General features: G+C 48.5%; 1 protein-coding gene across 3 annotated transcripts in view; it reads right to left on the reverse strand.

Moving 5' to 3' along the window:
* The window catches only part of NAPB (NSF attachment protein beta), a 39987-nt gene extending 31976 nt beyond the window's left edge, over positions 1-8011 (reverse strand). For 2 of the 3 annotated variants that reach the window (XM_055544118.1, XM_055544116.1), the window contains exon 1: positions 7768-8011. In XM_055544118.1, coding sequence (XP_055400093.1) covers positions 7768-7865 — 98 coding nt within the window. In that variant the 5' untranslated portion in view covers positions 7866-8011. Of the gene's footprint in view, positions 1-5551; positions 5628-7767 lie in introns of all 3 variants that reach the window. The other variant, XM_055544117.1, reaches the window with a different exon arrangement.
* Positions 8012-15935: the final 7924 nt, after the last annotated feature.

Raw genomic sequence — 15935 nt, forward strand, 5'->3', positions numbered from 1 at the left:
TGCCAAATTCAGACTTAAATTGAAGAAAGTAGGGAAAACCACTAGACCATTCAGGTATGACCTCAATCAAATCTCTTATGATTATACAGTGGAAGTGAGAAATGCATTTAAGGGCCTAGATTTGATAGAGTGCCTGATGAACTATGGAATGAGGTTCGTGACATTGTACAGGAGACAGGGATCAAGACCATTCCCGTGGAAAAGAAATGCAAAAAGGCAAAATGGCTGTCTGGGGAGGCCTTACAAATAGCTGTGAAAAGAAGAGAAGTGAAAAGCAAAGGAGAAAAGGAAAGATACAAACATCTGAATGCAGAGTTCCAAAAAATAGCAAGAAGAGATAAGAAAGCCTTCTTCAGCGATCAATGCAAAGAAATAGAGGAAAACAACAGAATGGGAAAGACTAGGGATCTCTTTAAGAAAATCAGAGATACCAAAGGAACATTTCATGCAAAGATGAGCTCGATAAAGGACAGAAATGGTATGGACCTAACAGAAGTAGAAGATATTAAGAAGAGATGGCAAGAATACACAGAAGAACTGTACAAAAATGATCTTCACGACCCAGATAATCACGATGGTGTGATCACTCACCTAGAGCCAGACATCCTGGAATGTGAAGTCAAGTGGGCCTTAGAAAGCATCACTACGAACAAAGCTGGTGGAGGTGATGGGATTCCAGTTGAGCTATTCCAAATCCTGAAAGATGATGCTGTGAAAGTGCTGCACTCAATATGCCAGCAAATTTGGAAAACTCAGCAGTGGCCACAGGACTGGAAAAGGTCAGTTTTCATTCCAATCCCAAAGAAAGGCAATGCCAAAGAATGCTCAAACTACCGCACAATTGCACTCATCTCACACGCTAGTAAAGTAATCCTCAAAATTCTCCAAGCCAGGCTTCAGCAATATGTGAACCGTGAACTTCCTGATGTTCAAGCTGGTTTTAGAAAAGGCAGAGGAACCAGAGATCAAATTGCCAACATCCGCTGGATCATGGAAAAAGCAAGAGAGTTCCAGAAAAACATCTATTTCTGCTTTATTGACTATGCCAAAGCCTTTGACTGTGTGGATCACAATAAACTGTGGAAAATTCTGAAAGAGATGGGAATACCAGACCACCTGATCTGCCTCTTGAGAAATCTGTATGCAGGTCAGGAAGCAACAGTTAGAACTGGACATGGAACAACAGACTGGTTCCAAATAGGAAAAGGAGTTCGTCAAGGCTGTATATTGTCACCCTGCTTATTTAACTTATATGCAGAGTACATCATGAGAAACGCTGGACTGGAAGAAGCACAAGCTGGAATCAAGATTGCCGGGAGAAATATCAATAACCTCAGATATGCAGATGACACCACCCTTATGGCAGAAAGTGAAGAGGAACTCAAAAGCCTCTTGATGAAAGTGAAAGTGGAGAGTGAAAAAGTTGGCTTAAAGCTCAATATTCAGAAAATGAAGATCATGGCATTCGGTCCCACCACTTCATAGGAAATAGATGGGGAAACAGTGGAAACAGCGTCAGACTTCATTTTTCTGGGCTCCAAAATCACTACAGATGGTGACTGCAGCCATGAAATTAAAAGACGCCTACTCCTTGGAAAGAAAGTTATGACCAACCTAGATAGCATATTCAAAAGCAGAGACATTACTTTGCCAACAAAGGTTCGCTAGTCAAGGCTATGGTTTTTCCTGTGGTCATGTATGGATGTGAGAGTTGGACTGTGAAGAAGGCTGAGCGCTGAAGAATTGATGCTTTTGAACTGTGGTGTTGGAGAAGACTCTTGAGAGTCCCTTGGACTGCAAGGAGATTCAACCAGTCCATTCTGAAGGAGATCAGCCCTGGGATTTCTTTGGAAGGAATGATGCTAAAGCTGAAACTCCAGTATTTTGGCCACCTCATGTGAAGAGTTGACTCATTGGAAAAGACTCTGATGCTGGGAGGGATTGGGGCAGGAGAAGAAGGGGATGACAGAGGATGAGATGGCTGGATGGCATCACTGACTCGATGGACATGAGTCTGAGTGAACTCCGGGAGTTGGTGATGGACAGGGAGGCCTGGCGTGCTGCGATTTATGGGGTTGCAAAGAGTCGGACATGACTGAGTGACTGATCTGATCTGATAACTAGGATGATCCTCTGTCCTGGTTGCAGGGACACTCCTGGTTTATACCCATCTTCTTGGCATCTCAAAAATATCCCAGTTTGAACACTACCTTCACGGTCACTCTATAACTCACAGATACGGGGAAATATCTGAAAAAAGTTTAAAGTAGAATTATATAAAGCTTAAATGCTATTTACATATAACCTTCTTCATTTTCAGCAGAATCAACGAACATTATCTAAAATTAGTAAGGTAGCAAAAGTATTCTAAAATTATTTAGAATCATGGTAGCAACCATCAGAAGAATGAAAAGGAAAGTTAAAAGCAGTTACCTCTGCTGAGTAAGATTGAGGAGCATGAGGATTCAGGGAAAACTCTACTTTTCAACTAAAACCGTTCTGTACTCCTTGCCATTTCCTACCATAGGTAGCTGCTACGTTTACAACAAACAGGTATTGAAGGAAACACAGAAGAAAGAAACATGGACTCCCCTTCACTTTGCTACCTTTGCTCTTCAAACTAAACAAAAGAGCACAAGAAAACAAATCAGCATCTGTAAGGCATTCACCGGAGACCCCTGAAGTCCCAGGGAGGTGCTGGGCCACAGCCACCAAACAAGGTAGACCCCTAGGACCTTACACCCGCGAGCCGCAGGCCAGCACAGTCCTGGTCCTCCCTACCACTGGTAAAGGACTCTGCACCTCACCGGGCTCACAGGAATGAGAGAATATGGTGAACACTGCAAAAATGCAAACAGAAAAAGGCCAATCATGATTGTCATTTCATATACGAAATAACTTGACACTAAAAATCAAAAAACCAAATGATTATAATACAGCTCTGTGCAGCACCTCATTCAATCCTTACAGCTCGGACAAGCAAATTCTTTCCCTCTGCCCATGCGAAAGCTAAAAAAAAAAACCAAAAAACAGAAGCTCTGAGTACGATTTGCTTGGCCAGGGTCACCAAGCCAGTAAACCAGAATCTGTATTTGGCCTTATATATATTCATAAACACACACACACAGAGTGTGTGTACATATTACTATGGCTCACATATACATTACATAATACATAACAGGTTATTCTGTTATTACATAAAAATATAATAAATATAACATATATACTTCTTACACTACACCACCTGTCTCTAAATCTAAGCTTAATAAAAATTTTTTTTTAAAGTTCAATCTGCATCTGAATATCTACTATAACTGAGGTGGACCTAAACGCTTTACAAATGCCATCATATGTCCCATCATAATTTGGCAAAATTTAAACACAGTCTTTGCCAAAATAAAGCTGAGTGAAAAATACTGATAATTAATGACCCACAATGCTTAAGAAATACTCCCAATTTTCACAAGTAGCTAAGAAATATAGATTCAGTTATTTCTGAGCAAACCTACAAGAAGTTTCCCAGATGGCACAGTGGTAAAGAATCTGCCTGCCAATGCATGAGACATGGGTCTGATCCTTGGGTGGGGAAGATCCCCTGGAGTAGGAAATGGCAATTCATTCCCATATTCTTGCCTGGAAAATTCCATGGAGCCTGGTGGGCCACAGTCCAGGAGATCACAAAGAGTCAGATATGACTGAGCATGCACACAACCCTATAGGGCCTTTCATTAAATTTACTTTGACACTGCCAGATTTATAGCTCTTTAATGGCACCCCACTCCAGTACTCCTGCCTGGAAAATTCCATGGATGGAGGGGCCTGGTGGGCTGCAGTCCATGGGGTCGCTGAGGGTCAGACACGAATGAGCGACTTCACTTTCACTTTTCACTTTCATGCATTTGGAGAAGGAAATGGCAACCCACTCCAGTTTTCTTGCCTGGAGAATCCCAGAGACGGAGGAGCCTGGTAGGAGGCCGTCTATGGGGTCGCACGACTGAAGTGACTTAGCAGTAGCACACGCTTTAAGCCTGGGGAACATTCAAGAGCATGGGAAGATAGGGTTAACCACCCAGAACCTGCTCCCACAGTCAATCTTAAGCCACTCTCCTCCACAGGCAGTGTTCCCCACTGTGGTCTCCTATAACAGGATGGCACAGACAGTACAGGCTGTAGAAATGCAAAGCCATCTTGCTGTCAGACCTAGGTCGGCTGACCATCAGTTCATTAAGATGGTAAACTAAAATTTGATGTTAACTACAAAATTCAATAGCTCATCTTTGGAAACAAAATCAAAGCACAGCCCCTTCAGTGGCAATTTTGCTACACTAAGCTAAGCCAGAGAAGGAGTTAAGTTTTAATTGAATTCCACGACTCCAAGAACACATCACTGTTGATCTGTCAGTCAAGCAGAAAGACTGACCATCATGACAGTGGTTTCTTGTGATGGCTCAGCAGGTCCTTTCCTGCAGGGTACTGTGGGAAAGGCCTGCAAGGAACACGGACATCTCGCAGGTGAGCCTGAACTTGTGCCTTACATACAGAAGAATTCGTGATTGACTTCTTCATATTTTTGGCTAATTTTACTGAAAGCAACAAAAAGGAAGAGCCACAGAAGAGCAGTGAGAAGGCAGCATTGCCACAAAACTAGCACAGTGTGTGGATCAATACTGAGCAAAGGGGATCCATTCTTACACAGGTTTTAATCTGCAGTTGGGTTAACCAGCCCCAAGCGTGAAACATTTGCAGTAAAGTATGTTGAGCGCCTGTAACCGCCAGCAGCACCCCAAACAGCATCACCTGCCCCCAGTAAAGTTCTGTCAGCTCTTACACAGGTGGGCTCAGTGACACCGATATGTGGGTATGTGCTGTTAACTTAGGAGTCTGACATGCAGATGGACTGCACTGTGGTTTAAATAAAGGGAAACAAGTAGAGGGGAAAATTCTCTGGCTAAGGGAGCTAGGGCAGGGAGGATTAACAAAGGTATCCCAGCCCAGAAAGCTGAAGACAGGTGCAAGTTATGCCCAACGTAAGGTAAGATTCTGAACACCTAAAACTGACACAGAATCTGTCTTCCCATTGTCACTGACAGAGAAACTAGATCTAGCTGTTGGCTTCAAAGAATTATGTAATGCTATTAAAGCTCAAAGAACTCTGAGTACCCTTCTTCCCCAAGCTTTTCCGGAGACAAGCATTACTACACAGTCCTCCACAGTATAAATAACACTTACATGGTGCAAAGCTCTTTCAAATATTGATATTTTACTTCATTAAAAGCCCAAGGATGCAGTCCAAAAAGTCTCTGACTCTGAAATCCTGGCAAAGTCAGCTTCATCTGCTTGGTTCTCTGTTTCCTTGATAAATAACCGGGCCTAATAATTCTGATGAAGATGCTAATTAATAATCTTCATCTTTAAGACTATACATTTTACAAGCATATATTCATGGAACCTTCACTCACTCCTCTTACACTCATCTTACAGCACAGGAAACTGAGGCACGGAGGGGCTAAGGAACTTGCCCCTGGTCCCAGAGCAAGGACAGTGCACCGACCTGCTGGATCCGCATCAGTCCTTAGACGCAATGACTTCCGTGCAAACTGAGGCCGAATGCTGAGGATGAAGTCTTCCTACAATGTTCCACAACGAAACAGGTGATCAACAGTCAAGAAGGAAAAAAAAAAAAAAGACGTTTCTCTAAAGACAAAATGCATTTCTAAAATCCTTTTAGGATTACTGGTTCAAGATGTGGTCAAATTTCACAAGAAGCACAACGCAACACCTCTTCATCAAAAGGAGCCAGCAGGAGCATCCCTCTGAGAATCATCCAGTGCTGTCAGGTGCTTTTTTCTCTGCCGATTACAGATTCTCCTCCAGGGATGCGAATCCGGGCTAGAAATGCTGTGCCATTAAGATCACCTCCCAGCTCCAGGTGCTATGACATTAAATTTTACTGGAATAAAGTGTAATTGTTTTGTGAACCAGAGAAAGGAGTTACTGCTTGGTGTTAAGGTTAGGTATAAGACAGGGTTCCTTATAGTACTGTCATAACTTTTAAAGGAGTACAAATTTGCAATTCATGGCTATACTCTAAACCATACATCACATGATAAATTTAGAAACCACCAGGGATAAATGCCTTGGAGAAGGCAATGGCAACCCACTCCAATATTCCTGCCTGGAAAATCCCATGGATAGAGGAGCCTGGTAGGCTGCAGTCCATGGGGTCACTAAGAGTCGGGCAGGACTGAGTGACTTCACTTTCACTTTTCACTTTCATGCATTGGAGAAGGAAATGGCAACCCACTCCAGTGTTCTTGCCTGGAGAATCCCAGGGATGGGGGAGCCTGGTGGGCTGCCGTCTGTGGGGTCGCTCAGAGTCGGACACGACTGAAACGACTTAGCAGCAGCAGCAGGGATAAATGCCTAGAGAGGTTCTTGAAGGCAGGAACCGTTACCTTCCTGCATCTTTGCACCGTATATTATGCGTACTACATGAAACCTGCATTTAAGCGTTTCCTGGAGATTATCAACACTGGTAAAATATCACAACTCAAACAACGAAGGTGGCAAAACAAGGAGATTCCAAGCTGAATTTGCAAATGCTCTGGGTGTTGGCCAAGGGCCTTTCGCTTTCACAAGAAAATACGGAAAACCACCAGGAATTTTCTGCCTCCCTCATCCTAAACAGCTGAATCATTCACCTACTCAACCAGCCAGAATTCTTCCAAGAAATGTCAGTGCAGGCTCTGCTTTTTGGGAAGTCCGAATTTAAGACCTTCCCTAGGAGGGGGCAGAAGAAATACAGGAAATGAAGGGGATTTCCAAGAGACGCAGACTTCGAGGAGCTGCGTTATCCCTAAGCCAACCGGAGACCCTGGCTATCACATCAATCTCTGGCGAAGCAATGGCACCGGGTTGAGAGCACGTCCTCACTCACCCCACGGCTATTACCGGTGTGCTTGGCGCAAGGCGCGCGGGCACAGGGCGGCGGACTGCGGGCCTGGCGCCCGCCTCTCCCCCACGCGGGATTCCCGAGAGGGGCGGGCCGAGTCCAGGCGAAACAGCAAACCGGTGTGGCCGCCGCGGCGTCACGCACACTGGTGCTCGGCCAGTGGGACCCGGGACCCGCCACCCGCCACCCGCGGTGGGTGTAGGTGGGCCCCCTCCGAGGGTCATAGAAGATCTCGGAAGGGCATGTGGGGGGCCCTGGGGTCGTCCTGAAAGGTTCTAATGGGCGCGTGGGGCTCCGGAGATTCTAGGGGGTCCCTGGAGGCAAGGTTCCGGGGATTCTAGGCGGTCCCTGGAAGCAAGGTGGGGGGGCTCCGGAGATTCTAGGGGGTCCCTGGAAGCAAGGTGGGGGGCTCCGGGGATTCTAGGGGGTCCCTGGAAGCAAGGTGGGGGGATCTGGGGATTCTAGGGGGTCACTGAAGGCAAGATGGGGGGCTCCGAGGGCCCTCCGAGGGTCCTAGGGCCATCCCTGGAAGGGTGTGGGGGCTTCGGGGATCCTAGAGGATCCCTGGAGGGCGTGGGGGGTGCTCCGGGGATTCTAGGGAGTCCCTGGAGGCAAGGTGGGGGGCTTTTGGTATCCTAGGGGATCCCTGGAGGGCGTGGGGAGCCCTGCGGCGTCCTGGGGACCCCAGGGGGCTCCGGGGAGACCTAGGGGAATTTCTGGAGGGTGTGTAGGGATTAGAGGGCCCCCGGAGCGCTCTGGGGGCCGCCGGGCAGGGACGGAAACCCTCCCCGGGGCACGCGCAGTCCGGCGCTCACCCAAACAGCCCTCGGAGGAAGGAGTGGGAGGCCTTGACTCGCTTCTCGGCCTCGGCCATCAGCTGCACCGCCTCTCTCTCCTTCCCTGCGTTGTCCATGTTGCCGGCCTCACTCCCCGCCACAACCTCCTCAACAGGCCGGACGCGCCGCCCGCACCTCCCCGTCCTCTCTCAGCGGCCTGGCGCAGAGGCGCGGCGCGCGGCCTCTCGGGAGCTGTAGTCCAGGCAGTGCCACGGCCGTCCTCTCGCAGCGCCCGGGCGCAGAGGCGCGGCGCGCAGCCTGTCGGGAGTTGTAGTCCGCGCTCGGTCCGCGGGAGCCTGCGAGACGTCAGCTCTCGTTTCCTGAAGGGCGCAGATCAGGCGGGCAGCTGGATCCTGGAGACGGGTGCCTGAGAGCGTATGGCCTTTAAAGATGCGGGAGATGGAAAAGGGCCCGCGGCTTCCAGGGAAGACGGCCTGAAACGGCAGCATCCCGTTGCATCAGGAGTCCCTGCCCAGCACGACCGACCGTGGCCAGGGGTTGGTAGGGGGCGCGGGATAACGGAGCGGGTGAGGACACGGCGGGTGCCCGGGTGCCCGCAGGAAACCTCGACTGCACGCGAACTCCGCGAGCGATGCAGGGCGGCCACGGGAAACGGGCCCTAACCCTGCGAGGGTCACGCGCCCACCGGTCAGCTCCAGAGAGGACCCAGTTTATCTGAAGAGCCAGGCAGTTAAGAAGGAAGCATTTGCCCCAAGACAAATTCAAAATTGGTTTTCGGTCTCCATGTGAATGTCTGTTTTCTTCCTTGGTTACCGAAGACTTCCATATATAGGATCTGTGCATAGTCCTCTATTGACTGAATTCTTTTCAATGGACGCGAGCCATTGAGCTCTCTTATTCTTGACATAATGCTGGCCATAGTGTGGAGTGGATTTCTTAGGACACAGTTCTGCCTGCCAGGACGACGTCTATTCTCCTAGGAGAAGTATTCATAGACAGACGCTCTCCTGTGCCAGTGATTTCCCGGCCTGTCCCAGAGGGAGTTATTCTGTAATGCAAAGTCTAGACCATTTATATTTGGGAATACTAAAGCAAAGGTAGTGATGCAATTATGAAAGTCACTACCAAAGGAGAACTTGTGACAGCTTCAAACTATTAATACATACACTGTGGGCACTGGCACACAAAATACATCTAAGAAAATGAAGCCTGTCTTGACAGAGCAAGACAAACGGGGTCAAACTCCTAGAAAGAAAGGTCACCAAAGCATATGTCACGGAGTTCCTACAGTGCAGGCACCTCAGAGGCAGAAGGAAGCCTTAGATTCTCAGGTGAAGTTTATTTATTTTCACTACATCCATTATTCTGACTTCAAAAAACTAATTTGGAGCAGAATTGGGAAAGGAGGAGGCAGGAAATTAGAGGCAGTACTCAATGTGGAGTAAAGAGAAAAACTGCAAAAAGTGGGCATGAGCATCTGAGAAGCAGAGCAGCCTCTGTGGATTTGGTGGCGGGACCAAGCCAGAAGCTCCAAGGGCAGCATCAGCGTGTTGATTAAAGCAGTTCCCAAAGGATGTTCAAGAAATACCTATCCCTAACCCCCTAGCTCTCTGTGTCGGCATCTCCTGAAGCTGGAGTCTAGGAAGTGTATGTTTAAGAAATACATAGGAAATGGACTGGTAGACGTGGATTGGAGAGGTGTGGGATGAACTGTGAGATTGGGATTGATGCATGTGCACTGCTGTGTGTAAAACAGGTAGCAGGAAGCTGCTGTATAACACAAGGAGCTCAGCTTGGGGCTCTAAGACAGCCTAGATGGATGGGATGCAGAGGGTGGGAGGGAGGCCCAAGAGGGAGGGGATATATATATACAGCTAGCTCATTCACTTTGTTGTACAGCAGAAACTGACACAACATTGTAGAATAACTGTATGCCTATAAAAAAAAGAAAGAACATGACTATTCTAGAGCATCCAATTCATGCCCCGAATGTAACATAACAGTTCACCATTGTGGCATATTTGAGTTTTGTCACATTTGGCTGTTACCAAAATACTCAAGTCCATCCCAAGATGCAAGATAGGCTTTCCCAGAAGCAATCACATGGACCTGGCTGCTCTAGGATGTGGGGTCTCTTCCCCTCCACGCTCTGCACAGGTGACAGGATCAGGAAACGTGTGATGCTTGTTGCCCACGGATTCCATACTTGCCGCTGTGCCTACTCCCTAACATCTATTTGTAACCAAATCAATACCAGGGTACTTTTGCAGTCATTTGTGGGCATGGGCAGAGCAGGAGACCTTGGCATGCCCGATGCTCACGAGGACAAGACCATGCTACTCTCTTGTTACAAATCAATGTCCTGCTCATCGTCTATTTAGTGCCATGTTTTCCCCACTTTGTACTTTCTGTTGGTGATTTCACTATTTAAACTGTCCCCCAAGCACCATGCTGAAGTGCTATCTAGTGTCTTCAGGGGAGAAGCCTGGACTGTGCCCTCCAGAGAAAACACGTGTGTTGGATGAGCTTCATTCAGGCATGAGTTGTGGGGCTGTGGGCTGTGAGTCCATGTTAACAAGTCACTGAGATGTCAAATCAAACGAAATATGTTGTGTGCAAGAAGGTTACATGCTGATGGGTGACCAACACGGGAAGCAAACCTGCATTTCCCTGGGGGTTGAAAGGTGGGGCAGGATGATGGTTCAGTCTTTGTTAATTCAGGATCTCTACTGACTTTGCAGAACTACCTCTAATGGTGAGAATCGACCACTTTGGGAGGGTGTCTGGTAGACAATGAAGTCAAATCAGAGAATCTCTCTTCCCATTCCCCAAAAGAAATGGACCAAAAAAATAAAAAAAATCTAGCAACTCTTCCCGAGAATGAAAGCAGGGAAATCTCTCCATGTCAGACCACCTTACCCCCAGCCCCACTCACCAGCCGCCTCGTGGTGCTATTTGCTCTGTGGTTCTGACCTGTATGGACTACATCCATGGCCTCTGACTTCCTGTTGTGTTTGGCCAAAAGATGCCCAGCCAGAGGTGGAGGGCAGAAGGTAAAAACATCATGGCAGTTTTCCTTGGTCTCCTGGTCGGGTGACCATCTGAGGCTCCCTTCAGATCAGATCAGATCAGATCAGTCGCTCAGTCGTGTCCGACTCTTTGCGACCCCATGAATCGCAGCACGCCAGGCCTCCCTGTCCATCACCAACTCCGGAGTTCAGTCAGGCTCATGTCCATCAAGTCAATGATGCCATCCAGCCATCTCATCCTCTGTCGTCCCCTTCTCCTCCTGCCCCCAATCCCTCCCAGCATCAGAGTCTTTTCCAATGAGTCAACTCTTCGCATGAGGTGGCCAAAGTACTGGAGTTGGCTCCCTTCATCCTGCAGGAAATGATAGTCCTGTGCCCTGGGTTCCTTTGCCCACAGCATTGCAGGTACCCCCATAAGTAAGCCCTCCTTTTGCTAGTGTGTCCTGCAGGGACCCAGATAGACATGCTCCCCAGCTTGTTGTCTGAAACCTTGAAACCCAGAACAGAAAAGGTCAGTGTGAGAAAGTACAATTTAGAGCCAGTCTCACTTATGAACATGGATACAAAAATTCTAAGCAAACATTAGTAAACATACCATGCAAAAAAAAAAGAAAATCTTGATAGTTATGGACATAAATGGAGAAGGCAATGGCACCCCACTCCAGCACTCTTGCCTGGAAAATCCCATGGATGGAGGAGCCTGGTGGGCACAGTCCATGGGGTCGCTAAGAGTCGGACAGGACTGAGTGACTTCACTTTCACTTTTCACTTTCATGCATTGGAGAAGGAAATGGCAACCCACTCCAGTGTTCTTGCCTGGGGAATCCCAGGGACGGGGGAGCCTGGTGGGCTGCCGTCTATGGGGTCGCACAGAGTCGGACACGACTGAAGGGACTTAGCAGTAGCAGCAGCAGCATGGACATAAATATGAAATGCTAAACTTTAAAACTTTAAGAAGTTTTAAGTGAAAATACAGGAAAATAGTTTTATGACCTTAATTTCCTAAATAGACATCAGAACTGCAAACTGGAAGAGAAAAAATTGATACATTCACTCCATTAAGGACTTCTCTATCACTCAAACAGGAAAGAATCTGGCTGCAATGCAGGAGCCCAGGGTTCGATCCCTGGGTCGGGAAGACCCTCTGGAGAAGGGAATAGCAATCCATTCCAGTATTCTTTACTGGAGAATCCCATGGACAGAGAAGCGTGGCTGGCTACATTCCGTGGGGTCACAAAGAGTCAGATAAGACTGAGCGACTAACACACACACACACATCATTAACAGTAAAGATGCATTTTTACCAACTTAGCATAGCTCAAACAGAAAGAGGAAACCACAACCCAGAAAAGGATATTTGCAGCACACCTACCCACAAATCATTATTATTAAGAATAAAGAAATTCTACAGATCGGTGGAAGACCGACAACCAAACAGAAAACACGGGCAAAGGACTTGAAGACTGGAAGGTTACAGCAGCAAAGTCTGGATCCTCTTCAGCTTCTGCTGCTGTTTGCCTGGGGAGAATGGAGGTATGTTCACAGAAAACCAGGCGACGGCAGCCAGTGGCCTTCAGGGCCTGGGTGCCCTTTGTTTTCAGGATGGGTCTTGACCACTATTTAAGTGACATAGCCTGCTTTGTTGGTGGTGTTCAGTCATTAAGTCATGTCCTACTCTTTGTGACCCCGTGAACTGCAGCACGCCAGGCTTCCTTATCCTTCGCTATAGCCTGCTTAGGAGCTGATAAACCAACATCACAGGATTATGGACACCATCTGTAGAACAGTTGCATGAGGACAATGGCATGTGAAAAATCCACCACCCCAGGCCCACCACCCCAGAAGTCCCATGGAGACCTGGCCCTGTGACCTCTGACCTCCTGAGCCCCGTGGTTTCTTAGGTGTCTTAGTCTGGAAAGAGCAAATATCCCCTGGGCCTTTCAGGGCGGTGCCTTGTCACCGCTGTCAGTCTGCTGCTGGCCTGCACATGGGGGACCAGCAAGCCTCTGGCCAGGGTCAGCCACATCCTTCTGCCTCAGCCCAGGGACCAGGGCAGCCGCTGGCGGCCGGCAGTGCCTTCTATAGCCTCCATTGGGAGCGTTCTGGGCAGGCATTCATCCAGCCCGGGCTGCTCCTTGCTGGGCTTGCTTTGAAGGGCATCTGGCAGGAGGACGAACTGCAAATCGATTGGCTTCCTGCCTGGGTTCTATCCAGGTCAGCAGCCAGGCCAGAGCAGGACTGTTCAGAGGACGAGGAGGAGCTTGTCAAACACAAACACAAACCAAACAAGAAGATCGTGGAAAGCAGAACCCAGAGGGGGCCAGCCTGTTGTTTGGAGGGGCTCATTTGTTCACCCAAAGTGAGGAGGGGAGGCTCGGGAGCAATGCAGGTCGCTAGGAGAGTGGAACACCGTGACCCATGTCCTAGCCCCAGGCCAGTCGTTCCAGAGGGATGGAGGGAAGAAATGGCGGGCAGCCCAGGGCCGTTCCACCTGCCTCAGCTCCCTCTTGTGCACACAGCCCCAGGCACTGTGCCCGCACTTCTGTACCTTTTATGATTCAACATCCACAAGCTGTTTTACTATGACACTGACTTTACATACTAAGAAGGTGAAGCTCAGCCAAGCAATGGTGGCGAGGCCTCCCCACCTCGACGCTCGGCTCCTGCTGGGCAGTGTCCCCCTCACAGTGGCCCAGGCCCCACCATGAGACCAGACCAACCGCCACCCCATGGGATGTCTGTGCCCAGCCTGGCCAGGAAGGAGTGCCCTCTACGTGCGTGCCTGCTCCCGAACAGCCTGTCCTGGAACCTGCCGGGCACCCTAGGGCTTCGGCTCTCACCAGCCATGTGACTCCCCCTGCCCCAGGACCCACTCCACTTCAGGGACCAAAGGCAGCCCCACTTCAGATGTCTAGTCAGACCATAGCACGATGAGCAGTGGTTTTGCCCAGCATGGTCTATTCAGGCTGTGTCACTGGATGTGATCAGGCCCCTTCCTCTGAACTTGTGGACTTGTCCAGGCTTCAGATTCCCCCTTACTCCCCTGCCACGGCCGTATCTGTTTTCACCCAACTGTCCCATGACCACACACAGCAACTGGGCCTCAAGCTTTCCCTTTCTGTGGGTTTTATGAGTCTCTGTTTTTCTTCTGCTAGTTGTACCATGTTTCATGGACACGATGAGCCCCCGTTTCCCCTTATTTTATGGACATTAAATTGTTGCTTTTCCCCACAGCGCGTTCCACCTTTCCCCCTATTCCATGGTCTTGACCAAGCCCTGGTTTCCCCTTCTACCATGGACAGGGCCACCCCTGCTTTCCACTTATCTCATGGACATGACTAAGCCCTCAACTTCTCCCTCAACTGTGGAAACAACCCATCTCAGCCCTCTGATTTGTGGATGGAACACTGCTGCCTGACTCGTCTTGCCCCAGGGATGTCGTCCAGTCCCTGTTCCTCACTTTCTGTGGACAGGACCGGGATGCTGTGTTCCCGTTGGTCCACGATCATGCCCTAGCTCATCCTTACTCTTGGAAAGAACTAGAGCGCTGCTACTTCCTCATTTCACAGATGTGACCAAGGCTCTTGTTTTTCCCTTAGGCATAGACTTGATAAGGCCTCCTACTTCATCCCACTTCCTCATTTTCCTTGGATATGTTCATTCTCCTTTTCCCTTTCCTGGCATTTGACCAGGGCCCCTGTTCTCCCCTTATTCCATGCATATAATCAGCCCACATTTCTTAAGCAGATCTATTTGGTATGTTTGTGGGTTTCCTAACACAGCCTGTGGATATCACCTTCCCCTCCCCAGGTCCACAGACTGGTGGTATATCCAGGGTGGCTGTACATCTAGACGTCCGGGGCGGGCCGAGCTGGTCCAGGCCCAAGCACTCTCGCACATCACTCAGAATCCTTCTGTATCTGTTTCATGATTGCACACCTGCCATCCGGGCTCAAGTATTCTAAAGCTGCCGCCTCCCTGAGCTGGACAAATCACGAGGCCATGGGGTCTGGGAGGACACCCTACCAGGTATAGTAAAATTTTCACACTGGAGGGTAGCCTAGATTCCAGGACACTTGGGGTCCAATGGGCCATGGGCGTGTGTGTTCAGAGTCATGGCAGAGTCATGGAGGAGGGTGTTCCTGCCTGGCTTGAGAACAGGTTCCTCCCTTCCTTGTCTCCACCCTAATCTGAGATGAGTCTTTTTCCCCGTTTTCATCTTATAGATGAAGAATCTGAAGCTGAGGAGATGAACCAGCTCCCCTAGAACCCAGCAAAGACCCCAACAGAACCAGTTACAAACATGGGTCTCCCTCACTGTATCAAGCTGCTTCTCAATGACTAAGAACCTATGTATTTATTTTTGAACATTTTAATCTTTATTTTGAAGTCAGTTCAGACTTACTGAAAGGTTACAACAATAGCATCAAGTTCTCCCATCCCTGCATGCTAACATCCTGTGTTAAATCTAGGACGACGGTAGAAACCAAAGAGTTAACATTTGTATTCACAGAAGAAATGTTCACATATTGAAGTAGGAGTTAGTCATTCGGGCTTATATATGAAGTGAAGTGAAGTGAAGTCGCTCAGTCGTATTTGATTCTTTGCGACCCCATGGACTGTAGCCCACCGGGCCCCTCCATCCATGGAATTTTCTAGGCAAGAGTACTGGAATGGTTGCCATTTCCTTCTCCACGGGATCTTCCCAACCCAGGGGATCAAACCCAGGCCTCCCACATTGTAGGCAGACGCTTTACTGTCTGAGCCACCAGGGAATCCCTAGGCTTATATATGAGTTGTGTTGAATTTTATGCTAATTAAAACAGCCTGTTTGTGACCCATCAGACATACACTGTATATCTGCTTTAATCACTAAAGAAAAGGGCAGACTGTCCAGAAGTTTATAACATCTGAAGATAAGAAATAAATGCCTCCCTTCCTAGGATGCCGATGCTCAGACTCCTTGATGATAAGACTCCTCTCCTAGGGTCACCGGTGAACTGACTCTCTGTATACTCGCTGATCCAGTTTTTCTGAAACCCTGCAGGCATGTACCCCTGACTGGTTTGATGTTCTTTGTTCTAAAATGACATAAAACAGCTGACAGCCATGCTTCTTCCCAGAAGTTCCTCAGAGTCGTCAGAGTTATTGTGTCTC

The sequence above is a fragment of the Bubalus kerabau genome, chromosome 13 (assembly GCF_029407905.1).
Source record: "Bubalus kerabau isolate K-KA32 ecotype Philippines breed swamp buffalo chromosome 13, PCC_UOA_SB_1v2, whole genome shotgun sequence".
NCBI classification, from domain to species: Eukaryota; Metazoa; Chordata; class Mammalia; order Artiodactyla; family Bovidae; genus Bubalus; species Bubalus kerabau.